Genomic DNA, 21,955 nt, shown 5'->3' with positions numbered 1-21,955 from the left:
TTTATTCATAATAGTAGTAAAGTGTTCGGCTGTGTTTTGGATTTGTGCTTTAAACAGTGTTGATATTTTCATTATTGATGGACACAGCTTGCACACAGCTTTTCTGCTCCTCACCCCACTCCATCAGAGCAGAGATTGGGGCTGCTCAAGGAGCTGAGGGGACACTGCTAGGACAGCTGAGCCCAGCTGACCAAAGGGACATTCCATACCATATGGGGTCATGCTCAGTAAATAAAGCTTAGGGAAGCAGAAGAAAGGGGGAAACATATCACTTTGATGGCATTTGTCTTTCCAAGCAACCATTACACCTGATGGAGCCCTGCTTTGCTGGAGACAGCTGAACCCCTGCTGGCCCATGGCAAGTTGTGAATGAATTCCTGGGTTTGCTTTCCTTGCGTGTGCAGACCTTGCTTTGTCGATTATTATCTCAACCCATGAGCTTTCTCATTTTTACTCTTCTGATTCTTTCCCCAGCATGACTGAGGAAGGAGTGAGCGAGTGGTTATTGGGGCTTAGCTGCCAGGTAGGGTTAAACCAACACCATTCTAAACACTAAACTCTTACAGCAGAAAGTTAAACTCTAAGCAGGTTTATCAGTCCTTCATTTTCATTAATGCCGGGAAAAACTCAACACAAGACATCATCTTTTAATACTGCCCTTTGTGATTAGTGGTGTTAATGACACACAAAGTACATAAAATTACTATTCTCTAGCCTACATAAGCAAAATGAGGGGCATTAAAGACAGATTCAGTATTAACTCTGAATTTCATTCCTTTTAGTAGAGTAAGCCAAAAGGACACAGGATTTGTATGTTTTTCTGTATTCATCACAGTTCAATTTGATTAATGACTAGGTAATATTTTAGAGTACATTAATAACATTGGAGATGAAAGTGCATTTTAAAAATATTTGTACTCTTCCCAGTATAAAGAGGATTTCAGTGCATTTAGATAATTAACATGAAAACTGTGGCCTTATTTTTATTTTGATCTTTGCATAAATATTCTCCAATTAATTTTTAAAAGTTTCTTATCTAGCCCACATGTAGGGACTGCAATGAGTTTCTCATAACTTTACCAGTACAGCCAGTTAGAATTTCACCACTCGACTATGTGTATACAAGAAAGAGCAGCAAGTTTATTATCAAATGACAGCAATTATATAAGCAAGACATTAAGTATTGAAAATATTTATTTCATGGATTGAAAGGCTAGAAGTTTTTTTTCAAACACCTAATATGTGGGAACTCAAAATGTCTCTCAGACATTTTTAGAGGTTCCAGGCCTTGGTCAGAAGCATTCTAGACCCTGGCAGACAGCTGAAAAACAACTGTGATTTTGAGTTTGAGCCATGGAATGAATTACCAACTTTGGAGGTGGAACTAGCAGTCACAAAAGGTTAGATAGTATAGTAAAAGTAGTTACAAAGTAGAGGGGAAATTTTTTTAGTACTGTACAGGGGGGTTTTAACACATGTACAGGGGGGTTTTCACTTTGTACGTGGGGGTCAGAAGTTCTAAGATGGAGGAAAGTGGGCTGATCCTGTTCTTCCTCCTTCTTCTTCCTTACCTCCATGTTCTTGGTGATGTTGGCACTCACAGATTGGTTTAGAATAGAAAAACACTTGGCAACGTAGGTAGTAGGTATTGGGGAATAATTGTAAACATGTTATACGTAATATATCTTATAAAAGATAGCAGCAACCCTGGGCGGAGAGAGAGACGAAGAAGACAGCAGATAGAGAGGATGTCAGTGTGTGTGTGCCTCTACCCAGGCCACTGATCAAATAGCTGCAGTCCAAGAACATAATCTGTTAGATAACTAGCAATAAACTGCCTTGAGACCGAACAGCTAAGCCTGCGGAGTTTTTCTTTGGAAGCACGGGTTGGAGGAGGAATTTCACCACCACATGAGGCCCCAAAGCAAGGCTGGGGTTCTCACACTAATAAACAGAGGCAAAGAACACCAAGTAATCTACAAATGTTACTGGTAATAAAAATACTTCTGAGTATCCTTTTAAAATGCAACCCAAGAAGCACAAATCCAGGAAATGTGCCATAGAATGACATCTGGTAAAAATTAAAGAACTTAAAATATTTATGCAAAATAAAAAATTAAATGTAAAATAAGTGAAATAGAAGGCTTTCCAATAGAAGAAGGCTTTATGATATAATTTTTTTTAAAACTTACAATGCCTTGTAAACTGCCCCAGAATAACAGAAGGAACCAGTTCTGTGAGGAATTTTGCTTTGTACATAAAAGATTCTATAAATTCCAGTGTGAAAAAACCCTCTAAGTGAAGAGGGCTGTACTTGAGAATGGAAACCCCAAGCATAAAGACACATGTCAAAAAATGGAAGTCTTAACTAAGATACTAAGGGTGCAACACAGAAAAAGTATAAAAAAGCAATAATATGTAGCAAAACAGGATAATAATAAATTTTATGCAACCCTATTACAAACAAATCAGATATGTATATGGCAAAGATTAAAAATATAGTTTCTCAGAACTATAGGAAATTGGTTCTTGAAACAGCACATAATCGAAAGAAAACTATTTTAAGAAATGAATGTCACCTTGTAAGATATGAGACAGCCTTAAATCAATGAGCTCAGCTTGATAAACTGGACACCATTATTAAAACAGAGTTGAGACATATTTTTAGACTGCAACAGCAATAAGCAGAAAGAAGTCAAGGATTAAGGATATCCAAACTAATATGTAAAGTGGTCTTAAAATAATGAGGTTAAACACATGTAACAAGATGTAAGATATATAAAAAATGTCACAACACTAACCTTTGGACAGACGCCTTCAATAGAATGTATCTTAGTCAAAATTTGGCATTTGCATTCATTCCTAAACCAAGAATATTTCCATTGATAAATGCACATATGTCGGAGGGGAGGAGATAAACAAGGAAGCTAAGTTGCAAACCAGTGGACTGAAAGTATTTGAGATGCTACTTGAGCAGGGAATTGTCATAATCTGAAAAGGCAGCTTTCAGGAAATGAGGGAAATTATCGTGGACTGTAATAGCAAAGAGGTAAAAAGGGAAAAAGTAGATAGCAAAGGTAACTCAAAAAATATGAAGTTAAAAATATAAAAACAAATTAAAAGAACCTCCTTAAATATATCAAAAGCTAGAAACTCTTAAGAGCAATTATGTCTTCTGGGAACTTCAGAGAACAGAGACAGCAATTAAGAAGAAGGACATTGCTAGGAGCACAGAAGATTTATTTGCATCAGTCTTTACAATAGAGAATGTTAGGGAATATCTACTCTTGGGTAATAAAAATCAGGTACTATCAGATGAAGAGGTGCTGGAACAAATCAATCATTTGAAAAGCAGGAAGCCACCAAGACTGAAAATCCTGAACAAGTAGTTGAGCTATGCAATCTCTAATTGAAACACAACTCCTTTACTGGAAGGTTAGAGAATAGCAAATATTTCACATACATCATAAAAGGAGTTTACAATGATTCAGGAAATCAAATATTCATAAATCTTACATTCTGTACCTAACAAATTAAAAATAACAAAACAAAAGACTCACAAAACCATGAGATGATAGATCTGTGCAGAGGATGATGATACCTCACCCATCTGCTAGAATGTTTTCCACACATCAGTGAATTACTGAAGTGGTCAATGGAGAACCAACAGACATCATTTATTTAAACTTGCTTGACAAAGTTTCTCATGGGATATTGATAAAAAGAATAGACATGGACAGAAAACAGAAGATCTCTGTTCAGTGTAGCAGCTCCGAGAAGAAGCAAAATATTAAAATGAATCAAGAAGAGATGATAAAGAAAAAAAGTGTTATAAAAATCAGAGCTGCAGCCTGGTCTGAACTGATGTGTGCAGTGCTGATTTCTACATCTTAGAAAGATATCAGGAAACTGTGAAGTGTTTAAGAGAAAAGGAACAAGAATTATAGAAGCAGGGTTTTGTGGAAACAGAGTGAAATATCTTAAAATAATATTAAATAGAGGCATGGCAAAATATGACATAAGTGCTAGAAGTAAGTCAGAATCTCACTTCTCCCTGCATTGATACAAGAATATGGTGACATATGAATATGTTGAATTAGCAATTCTAACAGAACATCAGTTTTCACTTAGTATTTATGCTGTGAGACTCATAATTTGATAATGCTGAGATAGAAAATAATTGAAGATTGAAAACAATTAGGTGCTTATATAGAAAACAAGAATGCAAGGAGTTAAACTAGCTAAATGAGTATTGCAGGGGAACTTGAAATTATTTGGAGCCTTAAAAAGAGCTCTGCATACTGGAGAGTAGGTGAAATTTTTTTGAAGCCAGACTATCAAAAGCAGTCATATTCTGGGTTTTCTGCACCTTCCTCAGGAACCTTCAAGAGCCATATGTGGTAGGATGCTGTACAGGCCTTACAAGTGATTTAGACCCCTTCTGCCCATGCTCTTAATGTCACCTATTGCATGAATTCAATATTAATTATTTATTAATCCAATAAATTAAATAACTGGCCCAGTTATTTAATTTATTGGATTGAATAACAACATCAAAATAATTAAAGCTAGTAGCAGAATTTAAAATTACTTGTGAAAACCTTTGCTGAACAAGCCATACAAATAATGAAAACAAACAAGCAAATAAATCACTGACTTTTTCAACTTGAAAATTGACAACCAACCAAAGGTTTGATTGAATTTGGCAGGTGACATTATTGATGAAAAATCAACTTCCCAAAAGTAAATTAGTATTTTTGCCAACAAAATTTTAAAATTTCAAACAAGAACATTTTATTCACTCATGCCTCCAGATATGCTATATATTCTTGAGCACCATCTACTGGTGCTGCATTATTAATTAGCTATTTATGAATATATGAATCACTTCTCTAATAAAATTAATTAGAATTGTATAATCTTTCCAAGTATATTTAAAATTGAGAAGGCAGAACATATCCTGTTATTTATTAAATTAATCTTTCCTCTTAATAACAGAGAGAAAACTAATACTGGTGAAATTCACTTAGAATCTGAAATTAATAGAGAAATGCATTAAATGGTTTGTAACATCCTGGACCAGAAAACAAGTGCAAGTCCGTGAATATTTTTTTTCCAATTTGCATTTGTTCTCAATCTGTTGGAGCTACAAAATAATTTTCTTCTCTTCTTATTTAGGTATTTAGTGAATTTTATAATACCTGTAATATGGCCAGCATCTTCCATTTTATTTCTTTGCTTCACATCAATTTACATAACATTTCTTTTGAAGTGGTCACAGCAGCTTTGGATTTAACATTTTTCCTGACTTGGAGCTGGGAAATACAGCTTGGTGTTCTACAGAAGAATATGTAATGCAGAGTAGAAAGTCTATTCTTACCAAAGGGGATTTTGAAGGGCCTTGCATATCTGCGAAAAGTGGGATGTGGGAAACAGACCAGGGGCACTTCTACATAAGCCAAGAGGCTCAGTGTAACTATCCCTCAACTCTTATCTGTAAATTGAGTCCATAAGAACATTTTCCTTTCTCGTGTACATAGAAGGACATGTCTAGATGTAATTCTGGAGTCAGTTAAACACGATTATTATGATTATGATGATAATAATAATAATGAATGAAGTCCTTGTTGAAAACAGTTTTAAGATTTTTTTTTTTTTTATTAAATGTGTGCCTTCAGTACTGGAGATAGACAGTCTCATTTGCTCAAAGGAGTGACACTGCAGGCTGCAACAGTGACCTTTACCTAAAAAGAGTCCCCGTAAGAGTGGTTAGTGGTTTAGTAAGAGAACAGTCCATGCTCCAAAGCCACTTGCTTTAAACTGTGGTCTTCCTTTCCAAATTTGCACCTAAACTGTCAGTGATAATTCCAATTGTATTGAATTTTGTGCTATGTTCACTAAAATCTGGACTGAAATCATCTCACTGCTGTCACCAAGATACTGAAGATCTCAAAGTACTTCTGCAGATCTGGGGGAAAAAACTCAACTAAACAAGCCCTTTAATTTATTCCACCCAACATATTAAATTGGGTAAGCCTCATTTTTTCTCATTAATACAGACATTACTTAAAAACACTACTTTCCTCCCTCTTTCCTTGTTTGGATCAATACCAACTTATCAGTAACAATTGCATTGAGTCTAGAAAGTAGCACTATAAATTTAGCATTCACTATGTTGTGCCTATCCCTACAACACTACTACTGAGCAACATAACACTTCTTTCAGTGCCTTGATACTTTCTTTGTAGTACAGATGGCACCACGTGCACCATGCAGGGCTGACAGCCCTCCCATGAAACACTGTGGGATTGCATTAATGCATTTACCTAGGTTTTAACAGAGGTACTCAAACAAGATTGATCTGCTCAATATTTCCAAATTATGTGCATAGGTTCATTTGCATCTGCCCTTCAGGCTGTGTAGCTTAGGAATAAATGCACACACAAAATAGGACCATTCCAAACACAAGTGATCTGCACGCCCAAATTAAACAAACATCTTGTCACATTTCTACCTATTTATATTTTGCAGACTTTAACATATCCTGACTCTCACTTCTAGATTATCAAAATAACATATATACATACAAAAGAACATATTTTCTTTTCTCTCAAATGATGCATGACACCTGGCAAACAATTTTTTTTTCTCAAATTGGCTTCAATTCCAGTAGAAAAACACCTGCAAGTGGATTGCAGATATTTGTTTACTCAGAAAAATGGTATAGCTTATTTTAGTTCCAGTCATTAAAACCTTATTCATGCAAGGCTAATCACACAAATCTTATGAAGATATTTTCAGAGTGCTCTGTGCATTCATCCCATCCCACCCTGTCCCATCGCTCCCCACCTTTCTACCCCTCAGCTGCCATAGTTAACCTAAGCATGACCTGTGCAACGCCCACCCTTTCCTTCGTTTTGTGGACAAGAGGTTAAGGAGCCTTCCATCCCAGACTCCTCTCCAGCATTGCCATATCTTCACAAAACTGAAAAGTTCAAGTTAATCACTGGATTGGAATACCTAGGAGATGTCTAAAGACAATTACTTACCATACATTGTGTATTTATTATTTTTTAATTTCCACTCACAATTAAAGGAGCTACAACTTGCCAATGCCATAGAAAACACATAAGAGTCCATTCAAGTTGTTTTATTTTGTGACTTACCTTACAGTTCTTCATTTAATGTAAATGAGATGAAAAAATTATTCAAATATTGCTTTGTATGTACACCTTTGATTTGTTCTGCTCATATCACCCTGTCAATGAACAGAAGTTCCCTTTAAGTACTTTAAGCAACATGATGATCACCCACAGGTAGTATGTAACGTCACCAAATTTGAGAGACTTTGATTACCTCTGAGCTAGTAACAGTTCAGTTTTCATTGCATTGAAATAGAACATGAACATTTCTCACATTTTCCTTGCTTTGGGTAGATATTTTTTATTTTGACAACAGGGATATAACATATTTATGAGTGTAAAAGCTAGCAGGGATGTGGTTTACACCTTATACCTATGGAAAATACAGTAAAAAGATATAACCGTGTTTTGGTTTACTTTGGTCCAAAGTGGTTTGTGACCAGCAATACCTCCGATCACAATTTGTGCAGCATTGTAATTGTAATCAAAAAAGCTCTGTGTTTCTGGAATTCAAACCTTGCAGGGGCTAGAACAGGACTGCAAGGGAGAAAACTGCTTGCTTTAAAGATTGATTGGTTTGGATGTTGTCCAGAAATTTAAACTTTCATTTCATCAGGATGGGAGGTCATGTCCAAAGCCACAAAGTCACAATTCATATGAACTTTGAGGGCTTGGAGTGGCTGTATTGCCCCACAAACTTGCAAGGGCCTTGTGCTCTCTGCAGAATGGCAGCAGTGGGAGCACACGACATCCAGGCTGAGAGCTGCTGAATGACAGCAGCATTTATTAAAATGTCATCTCCTAATTTTCACGCCGGATATCTGTTGTTGTGCAGACTGCCCCGATATCTCACGCCAGCGGGAAGAACCAGAGGACAACCCAAGTCGACCTGGGGAGCAGGAGGGACACAGCGGGAGGGGAGGGCAAAGAAAAGCATACTCAACCATAACCAGATGTACCAAAAAAAAAAAAAAAAAAAAAAAATAAAATAAAATAAAAAAACCGGAAAAGGGGAGCGCCCTGCTTATGGCAAAGCTTTTTTCATGAACCTTCCCCGTCTGACCCCACCCGCCGCCGACGGTGGCACTTCAGCCGCTGTCGCCTCGCAAACTCCGCTCTCAGCCGGGGCAGCGTCGCTCCCGCACTGGGCACCGCGCCGGGCGAGCCCCGCCGGCGCTCCATCCCTCATCCATCCCTCTCCGTGCGAAGAGGGCGGCCGGCGGCAGCCGAGGGAATGGATGCGGCTGCGATCGGGCACTGCCTTATCTCTGGCGGGGAACAAACGCGGCGTTAATTGCAGCCGCGTTGAGAAAATTGCTATTGTTTCTAGTCAGAGGCGGGCGGCAGTTTGAGAGGGTTTATCCCGGGAGCCCTGTATCAGTTAATCTGCATCGCGGGGCCGAGCCGACAGCTCCCGGGGCTGCGGCGAGGGGGAGGTTGTGCTTTGGAAGAAAAAACAAGAGGAAGGAGATCAAGTGCAGCTTCCCGCCCCGGCGCCACCGTTTCCCTCGCTGCCCGCCCGCGGGTTCTTCCTACGCCGGGGCGCAGCGGCCCCGCGCTGGGAGCGGCGGCCAGGGAGCCGCGCCGGGAGCAGCGCGCGGCGCTCCCGGGCCGCGCCTGGCGCCCCGCACCGCGGGCGCGGCTGTCGGGGCCGGGGGGCGCCGCGGACGCGCGCGGAGCGGGGCGCAGGCGCGCGCACGCAGGCGCGCCCCCCCCACTCCCCCAGCGGGCGGCCGGGGGCGCGCACGGGCGCGCGCTCCCGGCGCGGCTCCCACGGAGGCGGGCGGGCTCCGCGCGCGCGGGCGCGCAGACGGGCGCGCGCGCACGCACGGGCGGGCAGAGCCGCACGCAGCGGCACAGACGCGCTCCCGCTCCCGGGGCCGCCGCCGCTCCCGGGGCCGCCGCCGCTCCCGGGGCCGCCGCCGCCGCCGTGCTCCCTGCGCGCCCGGCGCTCGCTCCGCTCCCCGACATCGGCAGCCGAGGACCCCCCGCCGCTGTCCGGCCTTTAGTGCCTGGGGGGGAGGAGGAGGAGGAGGGAAGGAGGAATAAATCTATTAGTAATAACAACAACAACAACAACAACAAAACCCACCAACAAATCCGCACTAGCGCCTTAGTCCTTCTCTCAGACCGTCGACTGCCTGGCATCGCCGTGCATCGGGCTGCTGTGCTGAGACTTTGTTTCAAGTAAAAAAAAAAAAAAAGAAAAAAAAGAAAAAAAAAAAGAACCAAAAAAAAACAACAAAAAACCAAACAAAAAAAACCTTCGCTCGCTCAGCCACTTCCATTTTTTTCCCCTGCAGTCTCGCTGGTTTGAGGTGGTTGTTTTTTGGTTTTTTTGGGGTTTTTTTCTGTTTTCTTTCCCTTCATGTGGTTGGATTTGGTGGATCCGGAGCTAAAGCCGATTTTTTTTCCTCAGTGGGGTGTGCGAGTGGCGTGCGGGGATTTTCTCGCTGCGTTTTTTATCTTCTGCTGCTTTTTTAAATCTTGGTTTTCAACCTGAGCCGGGAAAAATGGGAAACGGTGCTTCCGTCAGAAGGGGAATCTCTCCATCACTGTTGTTGGGACGTGTGCCTGTGGTGCTAGTGTTTTAGAGAAATAGCCTGACAGCTTTCGGAGTGGAAGGTAAGGGTGCCCGGGGCATTTCCATTTCCCATTTCCAGGGATTACGACTGGAGAGCTTTCAGTTTGGGATTCCGGGGAGGAGGCGGCGGAGGAGGGGGACAGGCTGTTGCTGAAGGATAGAGAGAGAGACAGCACATACGAAATGATCTCCGCATTTACTTCAGCGCTGCAGTTTAAAAGTTAGAGAAGTCCGTTTTGCGACGGGTCTGCTTCCCTGAGAGTAATTTCCAGCGAGACCGAGAAAACCTGAGGTTTGTGCACGATTGGGGTAATTTGTATTGGGGGTGGGGGGAATTGTTAGGTTAATAGGAAGTTAAAATAAGAGAAGTCAGTGGGTCTTCTGTTGGGGGGAAAAAAAAATAAATGGAGTGATGGCGCCGTCTATGTTCGGCTAAACTACAGTGTCACCTAGAAAATCAGTTCGGGGAATATCCAAACTAAATGCCCGTTTCTTTTCAGCAGAAGAGAATTCTCCCCCTTCCCAAACAGGCAACCTTAAGCCTCTGTGGCCATCCTTTAACTCTCTCCTCCATGGAAAAGGATGATCTTTTTTATCTGTGTGTCTTAATCCTTCCAGCGAGCAGGTTCACTCTGCATCTAGCAATGCTGCAAGCTGACTGAACGCTGCCGGCACACTCAGTTCGTGTGTGTGTGCATGTGTGCGTGTGTAATGCACACAGGGAGAGAGGGATTAAGACAGTGTTCTGTTGCAGTAGCCGTGCATGAACAAATGCACAACTAAAATGAGGGCTTTACATTTCTTCATAGAAAACAGCCTAGCACTGCAGAGGTCTTTATTTTTCTAGTACAGATATTACATAGGATGGAAAAAGTCAGAGGCTTTTTTCCTTTTAAAACAGAAAAGCAAATAAGCTCCCCTTCTACTTTCCGGATTATAAAATTAATCCTTTTTCATGGGTGGAATTCTTAATTTAGACACTTATTGTCACATTGGCTTTCAACGCCTACACCATCCTGAATAACACTGCGCAGAACTGCATTGCCTGCAAAGTGCTTCAGCAAAGGGAAAATTGTTTCCAGAATTCCCAATAAGTTTATCTTTTTAAAAACCTTAAATGCTGTACCAGCCCTGTTTGGAGAAGGAGAACCATGTTGTTCATTGAGACGGATGCTTAGAAAGGAGAAAATCTGACCATGTGGATAGACCCAGCAGCAGCTCTTCTCTTTTTTTTTTTTTTTTTTTTTTTTAAACCTCTGCTATAAAGAGGGTTAGAGTTGGTGCTGCCTTTTGCCCATTTCAGGATTCAGAGTTTGCATTATAATCTAGGAGATGCAGAAATCTCTTCAAGGGAGCTTAATCCGGTGACTTGCTATGTGTTACGCAATGGGAACAGAAGATGCCTTGCTGTTTGGTGAGGAGATGAAAAGCTAGGCAAAGACACACATCAAAACTCAGTAACAGTGCCTTTGTGTATGTGTGCCCCTGCTTACAGAGCAACAGTGGAAGAGACTGCAATCTAGAGAGTTTTGAAATTAGGTTGGTATCACTTCTTTCTGCTTACATTTAAGAGCAGAGAGTGAAAAACTACTCATTTGTAAGAGATAAGCAACTTTTCAAAGGTTAATGCTGAAAACCTTCAACCTAAAATTTTTGGGATATCATTATGGTGGTAAATGTAACTCAGGTTCACCCTATGAACCCAGGCCACTGTTAAAAGAAACAGAGAATGTGGAGACTCTGAGGGTTGGCAGGTGCAGTAAAACAGCTTTATTTGGACATACTAGCAGAGAAAATGTAATATTTTCTTTCATTGTTCAAGTGCAGGGCTGCAAAACACAAGAGCTAATCAGACAGTGCAAGTAATTCATAATCAGAGGGCAAGTGCAGTCCAATAGGTGCAGAGATCATGCTGTAGCATGGCCAGTACATAGAGCTACTGATTGTAATACTAATACGGAGATCCATTTTTTTAATATCCTTAGAGGCTAAAGCACATTGAAATTATTATCTAAAAAGCTGGCATTTAGTGGTTGTGTCAGATTAGCAGTAGTTATATCCATCTGTCTTTGTTTCTTTCTTCAATACTGTCAAAAGTGTATTATGACATTAATCTCAGTATTTGCTGCTTTTTTAGAGACCTCAATATACCAGACAGCCAGGGTGAAGACATGTAGGCATATGGGAGATAATGTTCTATCTATAACAAATAGTAATTGGAGAATTTTTAAATTATAGCTGTAATAATTCAGTTACTTCTCAGACTTAAGAGAAAAATAATATATAACAAATTCTACCAGATTTCTTGTTCGATTCTGGTGAAATTCTGCAGGTGCATATCTTATATGAACGTACATAACTATAGCAGATTAATTATTTACTTTTTGAATAAATAAATAAATAAAATCTTCTCTTGATCTGTCAGGTAAGGCATCTAGGTTTTTACTTAAGTTGAACAGTTCTAGTCCACGCCATGATGACTAAATCCTAGAGAGGAGAAGACATTCCTATTAATAATCTAATAGATGTTGAGTTTTAATTTGTCTGTGGAAGACGTGTCTGTGGCGATGGCCACGTGATGGCGCTGTGCACACAGCAGCAACGCCGGCCCTTGCGTTATAAAATAAAAATTACCTGCCCTTCTTTCTGAAAGGGGCTCTAACTGCAAGCTTGAAAACAGCTGGCTCGAATATTGGAAGGAGTTTGGTGTTCTATGCCTGAAGAATTCTACTTGCATTTTTATTTCATTTCATCTCCTGCAGGCCAAATGACATAGGATGAAGGCTGTTCGTAATTTGCTGATTTATATATTTTCCACCTATCTACTGGTTATGTTTGGATTTAATGCTGCCCAAGACTTCTGGTGTTCCACGTTGGTGAAGGGGGTCATTTATGGATCGTATTCTGTAAGTGAAATGTTTCCTAAAAACTTCACAAACTGCACTTGGACGCTGGAAAATCCAGATCCAACCAAATATAGTATTTACCTGAAATTTTCCAAAAAGGACTTCAGCTGCTCCAACTTTTCCCTCTTGGCTTATCAGTTTGATCATTTTTCTCATGAAAAAATAAAGGATCTTTTAAAAAATAATCATTCTATAATGCAGCTCTGCAACTCCAAGAATGCTTTTGTATTTCTGCAGTATGATAAGAATTTTATTCAGATACGTCGTGTCTATCCTATCAACTTCCCAGGATTACACAAAAAAGAAGAAGACCAAAAATCCTTCTTTGAATTTTTGGTATTGAACAAGGTGAGCCCTAGCCAGTTTGGGTGCCATGTGTTATGCACTTGGTTGGAGAGCTGCTTGAAATCTGAAAATGGGAGAACCGAGTCCTGTGGGATCATGTATACAAAATGCACCTGCCCTCAGCATTTGGGAGAATGGGGAATAGACGACCAGTCCCTGGTGTTGCTCAATAATGTGGTGCTGCCCCTCAACGAGCAGACGGAAGGCTGCCTGACCCAGGAGCTGCAAACCACCCAGGTCTGCAATCTCACCAGAGAAGCCAAACGGCCGCCAAAAGAAGGTAGGTGCTTCTTGGAGGGGGGGCTGAATGCCATGCCAATGTGTAAGTCCTGCTGCCAGCTCTCCTTAATACTCACATTCGTTTCAGTTGCTCTCCACTCTGGCTCTCCTCTAGATGAGGCAAAAGGGCTGGAGAAGATGCACACTCCCTTAAGGGCTGCATTTTCATTTCCACACCAGCCTAACCTACAGCAAATAGTTCTGCTGAGTACTGTTGAAACTCCTCACAAGTAGGATCCATCTGTTTTAAGGCCTCACTTACAGTAATGCCCACAGGTGGTGAGCCAGAAATCACTCTCCCCCTCACCGTCTCTTTACAGCAACCACCCAACTGCAAAACCTTGGCCTTCTTGATATGATCTCTTGACTTTGCAAGGAATATATTTCCAAAGGCATGCAGGCATCCTAACCAAAAGACCAAGAAATTTACCATGTTCAGGATACCTGGTCCCTGGGCCAGACCTCAGCAACCTACAAATTAAGCAAGAGCAAATGCAATTCCTAAGGGTGAAGCCTCTGCCTGAGATGCTTGGAGAGGCAAGGCATTGCACAGGCAGAACATGCTGGTTTAACCTCCTGGGAGCTCTGGGAAGGGGCCAGTGGCTGCTCCTGCACCCATTCCCCAGGCAGTCCCAGCTCCCAGAGATGAAGGCTCAGAATCTCATTGCAGTATGAGCATGGAGGGGGTTGATGTGTCATTCCCAGCAGCTGCTTCAGTCCCAGCTGCTGCTTCATGTCCCCGCTGGAAAAAGGAGAGGGGGCTGTTGTGGAAAGGTGGGAAGTCAGGGGTCTAGCTGTTAGCATGGCAGCCTTCCACCTAGTCCCTCTGCTACATACATAAAACAGGATGGTTTAGCCTGACAACTTGGGGAGGTTGGGGCAGGAGGGTGATTTTTAGATGGATTTTGATGGGCTGTGATGCAGGGAAAGCACGGGTTGAGCATACATGGGGGCTCTGGATACAGGCTCTTGGCGAGGGGGTCCTTCAGAACTGCCATGCGGGAATGGGGGGAGGGTAAGGATAAATCATCGAGTCTGGGGTATTGCATTTTAATGCAGGAAATGTTCCCTCTCTCCTTGTTTTTTGCATAGCCACAAAGCTCTCAGTCTGTGGCGAAGCAGTGCCAAGCTCCCAGCCCCCCTAATAGAAGTTGCTTTGTGGAGGAATGTAACATTGACACGTTGTTAGGAGACGATTTTCTTTAAGGGCAGCCAAGCCCCAGTGCTGTGGGAGAAGAAAAGCTGAACCTGCTCCAGCTGCCGCGGTGCCAGCGGCCAAGGGCAGGGCCGGGGGAGGGGAAGGCTGGCGAGCGGGACGCTTGGAGCGTCCGGCGGCTCCGCGCTCCCCCGCCAGCCAGCAGCAGCCCGGGATCACAGCGGTTCTGACGGGCGGGGAGGCCCGGCTGCCGCAAAAGTCCCCTAGAGAAGCTCGTTCAGTGGCAGGGATGGTACTTAACATCCTTCAGAGCTAAGTAGCGCCCAGGGAGGCGGAGGCAGCCCCGGCCGCAGCAAGCGGAGCCCCGGGCGCTGCGCGGGTGCGGGGGGCTCGCACCGCCCGTCCGCGGCCGCTGCGCTGGGTGGGAGGCGCCGCCTCGCCCCCCCGGCCTCCGCCTGCGAGCCACGGGAACCGCGGCAGCCGAGCCCCAGGGGAGAGCACCAGCTCCGCGGAGCGGAACAGCGCAGGATGCGCGGTCGCGGTGCGCGGTCCAGCCGGCCCCAGCGGCGCGGGGCGCGGCCGCCGGGGCGGAGCGGCGCGCCCGTCCTGCCTCCCGGCGGATTCCCGACCCCCGGCTCCGGCTCCCTCGGGGGCTGGGGCGAGGCAGCGCCCGCACACTGGCTGCGCCGGCTGCCGGGGGCCCTCACATCTTTCCCCAGAATGCACCAAATTCCAAGAGGATAAGTGTATCCAGGCTAAAGCATCTGTTTCGGAAACATAGTTGAAAGGACGGAGGAAGCTTAGGGCAAGAATTTCTTTGGTTTTTATCTTCCCTTAAATTTTGAAACATGTTTCCAGCATATTTTGCTTCCAGTTTCAGACATATTTTAATTCTTGTCCCTACTCTTGAGTTTTCCTGCAGATAAGCTTGAGAAATGACATTGTTAGAGAGGGTGGAAATTTTATTTGGTAGGTGGAAGGTTTGATTTGTTTGTTTTTCACTCTATTTAGTGTTTTTTTTTTTATTGATGTACAATTTTTACACTATTAGAACTTCAATTAATGCACTTTGAAATTTTTCATCAGATTTTTACTCAAAGTTACAACCAGTTTGCAAATTAAGCCTTACAGTACTTCTCAGTTAGCAGTAAGGTTATTGTTTTTCACTCAGTGTCAAAAGTATTTTTTCCCTTTCCTCAGACGGCTAAAAATCTGCAAGGGAGGTGTGTTTAGTCTTTGTTTTTATAGATACAGTTCCATTCATTAAACACATCAGTCAAGTGTATCTGTTTGTAAAAAGCTGGCTTGTGGTTCCGCTCAAGGCCTTATTGAGGGATCAAAACTAGAGTATTCTTGCTACAAATATGAAGCAGTTCATCACATCTGTCAGCGAACATTAAGGCAAGAAATACAAATTTTGTTTTCACAGACAATCTAGTTCAAGTTAGATTGGCACAGATAGCATAAATAAGGTAGACTAATAACTAAGAAATGGTTGTCAGGATTCATATTGGCAACTGAAAGTACAGTTTTGCTAGTGTAAATTGAGTTTTAAGGGAAATGGAGTTTACTACTGAGACAGTGCTCTAGATTTTGTAAGACTGTATTTTATGAATTTGTGCATTATTTTGAGGTTTGGTACTGACGTTGCCTAGAACTGACTTTTGGAAAGGAATTGCAAAGACCTGACAGCTTTCTAAGTATTATGCAAACCTTCCCATCCATCAGATTTGCTTTCATCAAGCCTGACTGTATGAAGTGTAAAATCTTTTCCCAAAACTATTTTCAGTCACATTTTAGAACCCTTATGTAAATAGAGAGCATTAAGATTAAAGCCAACTGTTTCTATTTTGAGCCTCTGAAGACTTTACAATTTTGAATATGATAACGGGCTTAGGAAAATGGATGAAAGTGGATATTTTTCCTTTTTAAGTAGTGTTGCATTTTACAAAAGATGTGACAAGTATACAATGGATCATTGTGTTTCTAAATGTGCTGAAGTGTTGAACAATGAAAGGATCTAGGTCAAAAAAGTAGGAGCTGTAACTATTGCTTTTTAATAAAATGGTTTGGAAATATGTAGTTTATTCAGCATTTTTTCTGTAGGAAGATCATCTTTGGTGTCATTGATTACAGCAATATTGAAAATCACTATGGTTTTACTTAGACACAATTTCCTTGTATCTAGATCCCTTTCTGTGGCCTTACATTTGAGATGCTTACCCTGGATCAAAGCACTGGCAAATAGATATCAATGAGTACTTTGGTAGGCTCCAAAATTTAAGGCCTGTAGGAAATTTGTCCTCTTGATTGTCAGTGCTGTGACTGAAGTACGTCATGAAGTTTCTGTCAATAAGACAGGACTCAGTTCCAAGTCTAGTAGACAGGTAAAGACTTTGTATGTAGTCAATCCAAGAGAAAACCCATTATTGTGGCCATAATATTATTGTGGCGTTTTGTAACAGTTACTTAGACAGAAACTACACAGAGTTTCCTGTTGTGTTTACTGCCAAATCTGACAGGGTTCCTCCTAAAAGAATTGAAAGAATTTTTGATCTGTTATTACATCCAGGAGGAGAAGATAAGGGATGTTCACATTTAATAAATCTCAGCATTTGGAGCTCCAGGCTTAATCTTGTATTTTATGTTCAGATGGTCTAAAATAATTTTAGCAGGGATATTTTATAACGCTAGAAATGTAGCATTGGTCTACTTTGTCAGAAATTCTCAGAGCTCACTGTGTACCAGCATGTCAGTATTCAGCAACTGATTTTTTTTTCCTGATTCCAAGTCTGACAACACAGAGATCTTAACAGAGAATTAGTGTAATAGATGTGTCTTTAAAATAATAGTTTATGTCACACTGTTGAATAATAATAAGATGTAGGATGCAGATAGTTTTGTAGAACCTTCATTACATGTATTCATTTATTTATATGCCATTCCATGAATGCCTACTTCCTGTTGCACACATTTGAGATTAATTCATAATATTCATCACATACCCAGAGGTTACTAGCTCAATGAGTAGGCTGGACATCCCTAGTCAGGAAGTCATAGTCAGTAATAACATGTCATATCATGGCTCCATCACAGGATTTAAACTGTTAAATCAGTGTAGGATTTGTCTAGTAAGATAAAAAATTACAAAATGGAGTCTAACAACCATATACTTTGACAGGAATAGTTAATATTTCGTATGAAACAACTATTTGAAACTAAAGTAAAATTTAGAAAATCAAAAATAAATAGAACAGTTGTCCAAAATATTGAATGAGTACAGTAACATACTTGAAAGAGGCTTAATAATTTTTAAATTCTTCATTGCAGTGGCCCTTTTATTCATGAGTTCAAGGGAACTAAGGGAAAAACACACTTTTGAATTTTGAATGAAGAGTATTTTTCATTATGTTTTACAAAATATGTTTTAAAAACTTAAAACTTATATGCTGAAATAAGTGGTTACCATACAGGTTATGAGCAATTTTAAGCAGTTTTGTTATTACACTGTAATGAGCAGTTTGATCTCTGTGACAATCTAGACCATAAAGAAAAGCAATTTCACTTTAAGTATTTTTTTTTTTTTTACATAAATATTGTTCCTGCTAAAATGCTCATGGCCAAAAACATCATAGAAACATTAACAGAATCAGTTAAAGAGATTATGTTTGTGAGTCTGGTTCCCCATGGAAGGAAATATTTTTAAATATCTTATGGTTTCCCATGTGCTACATAATATGCCCTATTTTGACTTACTTTGCTAGAATAAAATGATCACCCTAAAACTTTATATTTTTAGTACATATTTGAGCCATTCTGAACCACTCATAATAGGGTGCTTTATCACAGTCATGCAAGTTTTATTTCAAATTCTTTTTTTGAAGCAGTGCACTGTAGAAAAAGCAGTTTTGATCAACACCTCCTTTAATAAGCCTTAGCTTTGTTTTATATTATCATACGTGATTATCACTAATGACTGTATTTTAGTTTGTGCTATATTGATTCTTTCCACCTGATTTAGTTCAGTAAACTACGAAGATTCATGTTTTGGCATAAAGTTTGGGAATTTGTGTGCAAAAGTAATCAGCACTTCATGTATGTGTATGGAATTCAGTGGGATTTGGGTCAATCCATAAGTGAATTGTCTGATGCTATGAAAAAGGAAAATACCCAGACCATTTCCTTTATGATACAAAAAAGCCTATATCAATGGCTTTGCTTCCAGTTATTTAAATACTTTATTAGTAAATGTACTTCTCTCTCTTTAGGTGGTTAAGTTCTTTGCTATCACAGATTTTATCAGTATTTTGTTCAGCACTTCTCACTCACTAATGAGATGGCACAATATTTTTTGGGAAAAATCTGCTGGCATCAGTCTAATATTTTCCTTAGGAGGAATCACAGGTGTCCTGTATAGGATTTGAATAGCTGTTTTTCATCAACTCAACTTCTTGTTTAAAACATTCATGGCTTCAGTTGAATAGTATGTTATAACCCAAACCAGAATTTTGGTTTCTCAACTGTCATTTTTGCTTGAATTAAACCTCTGTTTGTGAATATTATTGCACTCAGACATTGGAAGACCTGCTCTCCACTGGGTATAAATGATGCTACAAACCACCACTCTAAGAAATACAGGAAATAAAAGCCAGTGATAAAGAATGGGCAAGGTATAGAAAGAAATGAAGTGTTCAGAATGAAAGTCAAAGCAAGTATCCAAATTATGAAGAGAATTCAAACTGTCTTGCTGCTGTCTCCAGTGAACAAGTGTTTGATAATACTGAGTTCTATACCATCAGATGTTTCACACCAGTCATGCCTTCTTTGTTGGTCTTTCATACCAGTAAGATGTGCCTTTTGTCTTCAAATTCTTCCAATTACCCTTTGTCTGGGTGAAAAAGGTCCACAATATCTTTACTGTATTTTGGACCTTGCCATCTGATTTTCATGTGCTTTTGACAAATATGGAAGTCTTCTAGTAGAGAGCAGCTATTAGCAGAAGTTGATGTACATTATGCTTATGGGTGGATTTCAGTTGTGAAGTCTTAGTAACATTCCATGGAATTATATTATGACATAACACATTTTTTATTATTATGCAGTGGTTTATTCCTGCATATTTCTATTTTATGCATTTATATAATACAGTGATTATATGATGTTTTACATTCAATCTGTTCTCCTGTGCTCTTTTTAAAGCAATTTATCCTCTTCTGTTCAAATCTGTCCATATTGCTGTTTTGTTTAGTTTTCTGCTTGCAAAAGCATGGAAAAATCTGCTTTGTCTGTGGGTATTTTCTGAGGAATTTTCAGAGAAGACTTTCTTTTTCTCTTCTTAGGGAATTAAACTTGTAAAGTTTATTCAGTTGTGTTTTATCAAAGGATTCCAACTCAAAGTTGTTGTAGCACTCAAATTGGAGTTTAGTTGTTCATTTATAAATATGCAGTAATTGTAATAAAACAAAGGTCACTGCAGAATTCCATTGAGCATTATTTGCATTCACTGTTAACAAGAAATATAAAATGCTCTTTAGGACAGAGAAAGTTGTACATTATATAAAATACAAATTTACAAATTATGCATCCCCGATTTATGAATATTTCAGAGGTTCAGCCCTTTCTGATGTTAGTTTAATCTCAAGGGGAAGACAGTCAATTTTTTCAAAGTCATTCTTGGTTTTGTTAATCTTTTAGAGAAGGTATAAATAAAATTTTTGTCAAATTACTGACACAGTTTTCTGATGGACTAGCCACCATCAGAATTAATAAGCACAATCAATAGTAACAGGGTACAAGATCCATGTTGTTACTTTGCTCTGCAAAGGCCAAGTTATTGTCCTTACCCAAGACAAATTCACCATTCCATCAATATAATTTGGTCTAAATGCAGATTAGATTAGACATGACAAAAAAGGTGCAAAATAGTAATAACGTATTTGTACTACCAAAAGCAAATTACTTCATAATTTTTATTTATAAATTCTTTTTTTCTTCCCTGTAATTTTACTTTTGAAACCATCCTTGACATTTAGTAGAACAAAGAAGATATACTTTCAAGAAAGCTCACTTATGTAAATTCTTGCTGCATTTCTTTCAGTTTCAGCTGGTTAGTTGTCTCTGTGTGCTTTATTTCAGTTTCATTTTCATCATCTGGAGGGGAAAAAAGCCATATGATGCACTCAAATTAGTATTTCTTTGATGGTGTTAAAAATGCATGCAGCTGAAATTTGGAAGCAAGCTATTTTCAGTAATTAAGGCCAAATTTTATTTATATCTTCTAGAAATGGCAGAAACCACAACAAAAATATAAAATTTGAATAGCATCCATTTTCTGGTAGCTCAATAGAAAATTGGTGACAATGGGCTGAACGTCACCCACTTCTGGGCAATTTTTGCTAATTTGCTCTCTTTAATTCTTTGGGCGGTGTGAAACATTTTGGGAGCTGACTGGTACCTGTTGTTCTTCACGTACTGCTAGCTCATTTGTCAGTTATGTAGGGATTCACCTACAATATGATTATTATAATTATGTAGGAATACACATACATTACTTGTGTTAAATAGGAATTTGTTAACCCTTTTCACTTTCTGAGGTATGCTATAACATGTTGCTTGTGAGAATCTAAGGGCCCATTGTGGCTTTACTGCTTTCCCTTCACTGAGTTATTCTAGTACACCAGCCAAGTAGAAAATTATTCACCTTAGTTTTTTTAGATGTATGATCTTCATGTTGGGCAAGTGTGCTATAATGGCCCAGCTAAGCTTCCTTTGGAACCTAGAAGTGGCACAAAAAAGAGACGGGGAGAAGCAGCAACCCTGGTTCAGTGCAGTTTAAATTTGCTTAGGTAAAAATGTCTGTCAAAAACTGGTCGATACATGTTACCCTTGCCTGCTCTTTTGCACAGGTTGGCAGCCAATTAAATAATACTGTGTTTCTAGGCCGTTGCACTGTGTTTGATTACAGTATTACTGGCAGATCCTTCAAAATAGAGTCCAAGATACATGTTTATCCAGGGCTTCCCACTGACGATTGAAGAATGGTGCAGATCGCTAGGAAAGTGGGCACAGAGTGCTTGGGGATAAGTCAGCATAGCCTTTGCAGCTCATTCTACAGTACTGCAGTTAGAAAGGGTTTAAATTACAGATTAGAAAATCAGAGAATCTAATTCATGCTGTCCATTGATTATGAGAAACAATAGTGCTTCATGCAAGACTACTTTTTCTAGAAAGGATTTGGGAAAATCTTAAGTCTGAGCATTTCATGTCAACTATTTCTTTGAATCCTAAATGGTTTACTTTTTTAAAAAATTTTTTTTTAATAGTGTTTGCTTCTCTGTCCTATTCTTTTCATTCCCTTCTGTACCATACAAATGGAAGATTTGAATTGTCTGCAAAGCTGGGCACTTTAGCTTGAACTCTAACAAGTTGTGTTTTTATCCTTGGGAGTGTTTTGTTTGTTCTGCGGCATTGGCCAATACCTGCAGTAATTGGCAAACATACAGATGCTCTGTACTGGTGTGTTTGAAGGTTGATAGATGTACTT

At 40.2% G+C, this 21,955-nt stretch overlaps 1 protein-coding gene and 1 long non-coding RNA gene across 14 annotated transcripts in view; one reads left to right on the top strand and one right to left on the bottom strand.

The window, feature by feature from the left end:
* The window catches only part of LOC110470486 (uncharacterized), a 33,129-nt gene extending 23,733 nt beyond the window's left edge, over positions 1–9,396 (bottom strand). Inside the window, exon 1 of the long non-coding RNA XR_002465423.3 lies at positions 9,235–9,396. This is a non-coding gene — a long non-coding RNA (uncharacterized LOC110470486). The remainder of the gene's footprint in view (positions 1–9,234) is intronic.
* A 173-nt stretch (positions 9,397–9,569) lies between these two features.
* Positions 9,570–21,955, top strand: part of ADGRB3 (adhesion G protein-coupled receptor B3) — a 446,612-nt gene continuing 434,226 nt past the window's right edge. For 12 of the 13 annotated variants that reach the window (XR_002465425.3, XM_021530142.3, XM_021530143.3 and 9 more), the window contains exons 1-2: positions 9,570–9,767; positions 12,489–13,257. Coding sequence is in view for 12 of the 13 variants with exons in the window: in XM_021530142.3 (XP_021385817.1) it covers positions 12,504–13,257 (754 nt within the window). In the remaining variant the exon portion in view is untranslated. Of the gene's footprint in view, positions 9,768–9,900; positions 10,019–12,488; positions 13,258–21,955 lie in introns of those variants that run through there. The other variant, XM_021530137.3, reaches the window with a different exon arrangement.

This window comes from Lonchura striata, chromosome 3 (assembly GCF_046129695.1).
Source record: "Lonchura striata isolate bLonStr1 chromosome 3, bLonStr1.mat, whole genome shotgun sequence".
Classification (NCBI taxonomy): Eukaryota; Metazoa; Chordata; class Aves; order Passeriformes; family Estrildidae; genus Lonchura; species Lonchura striata.
Note: the sequence above shows the minus strand (reverse complement) of the source record. Positions and strands in the feature narration are given on the sequence as shown.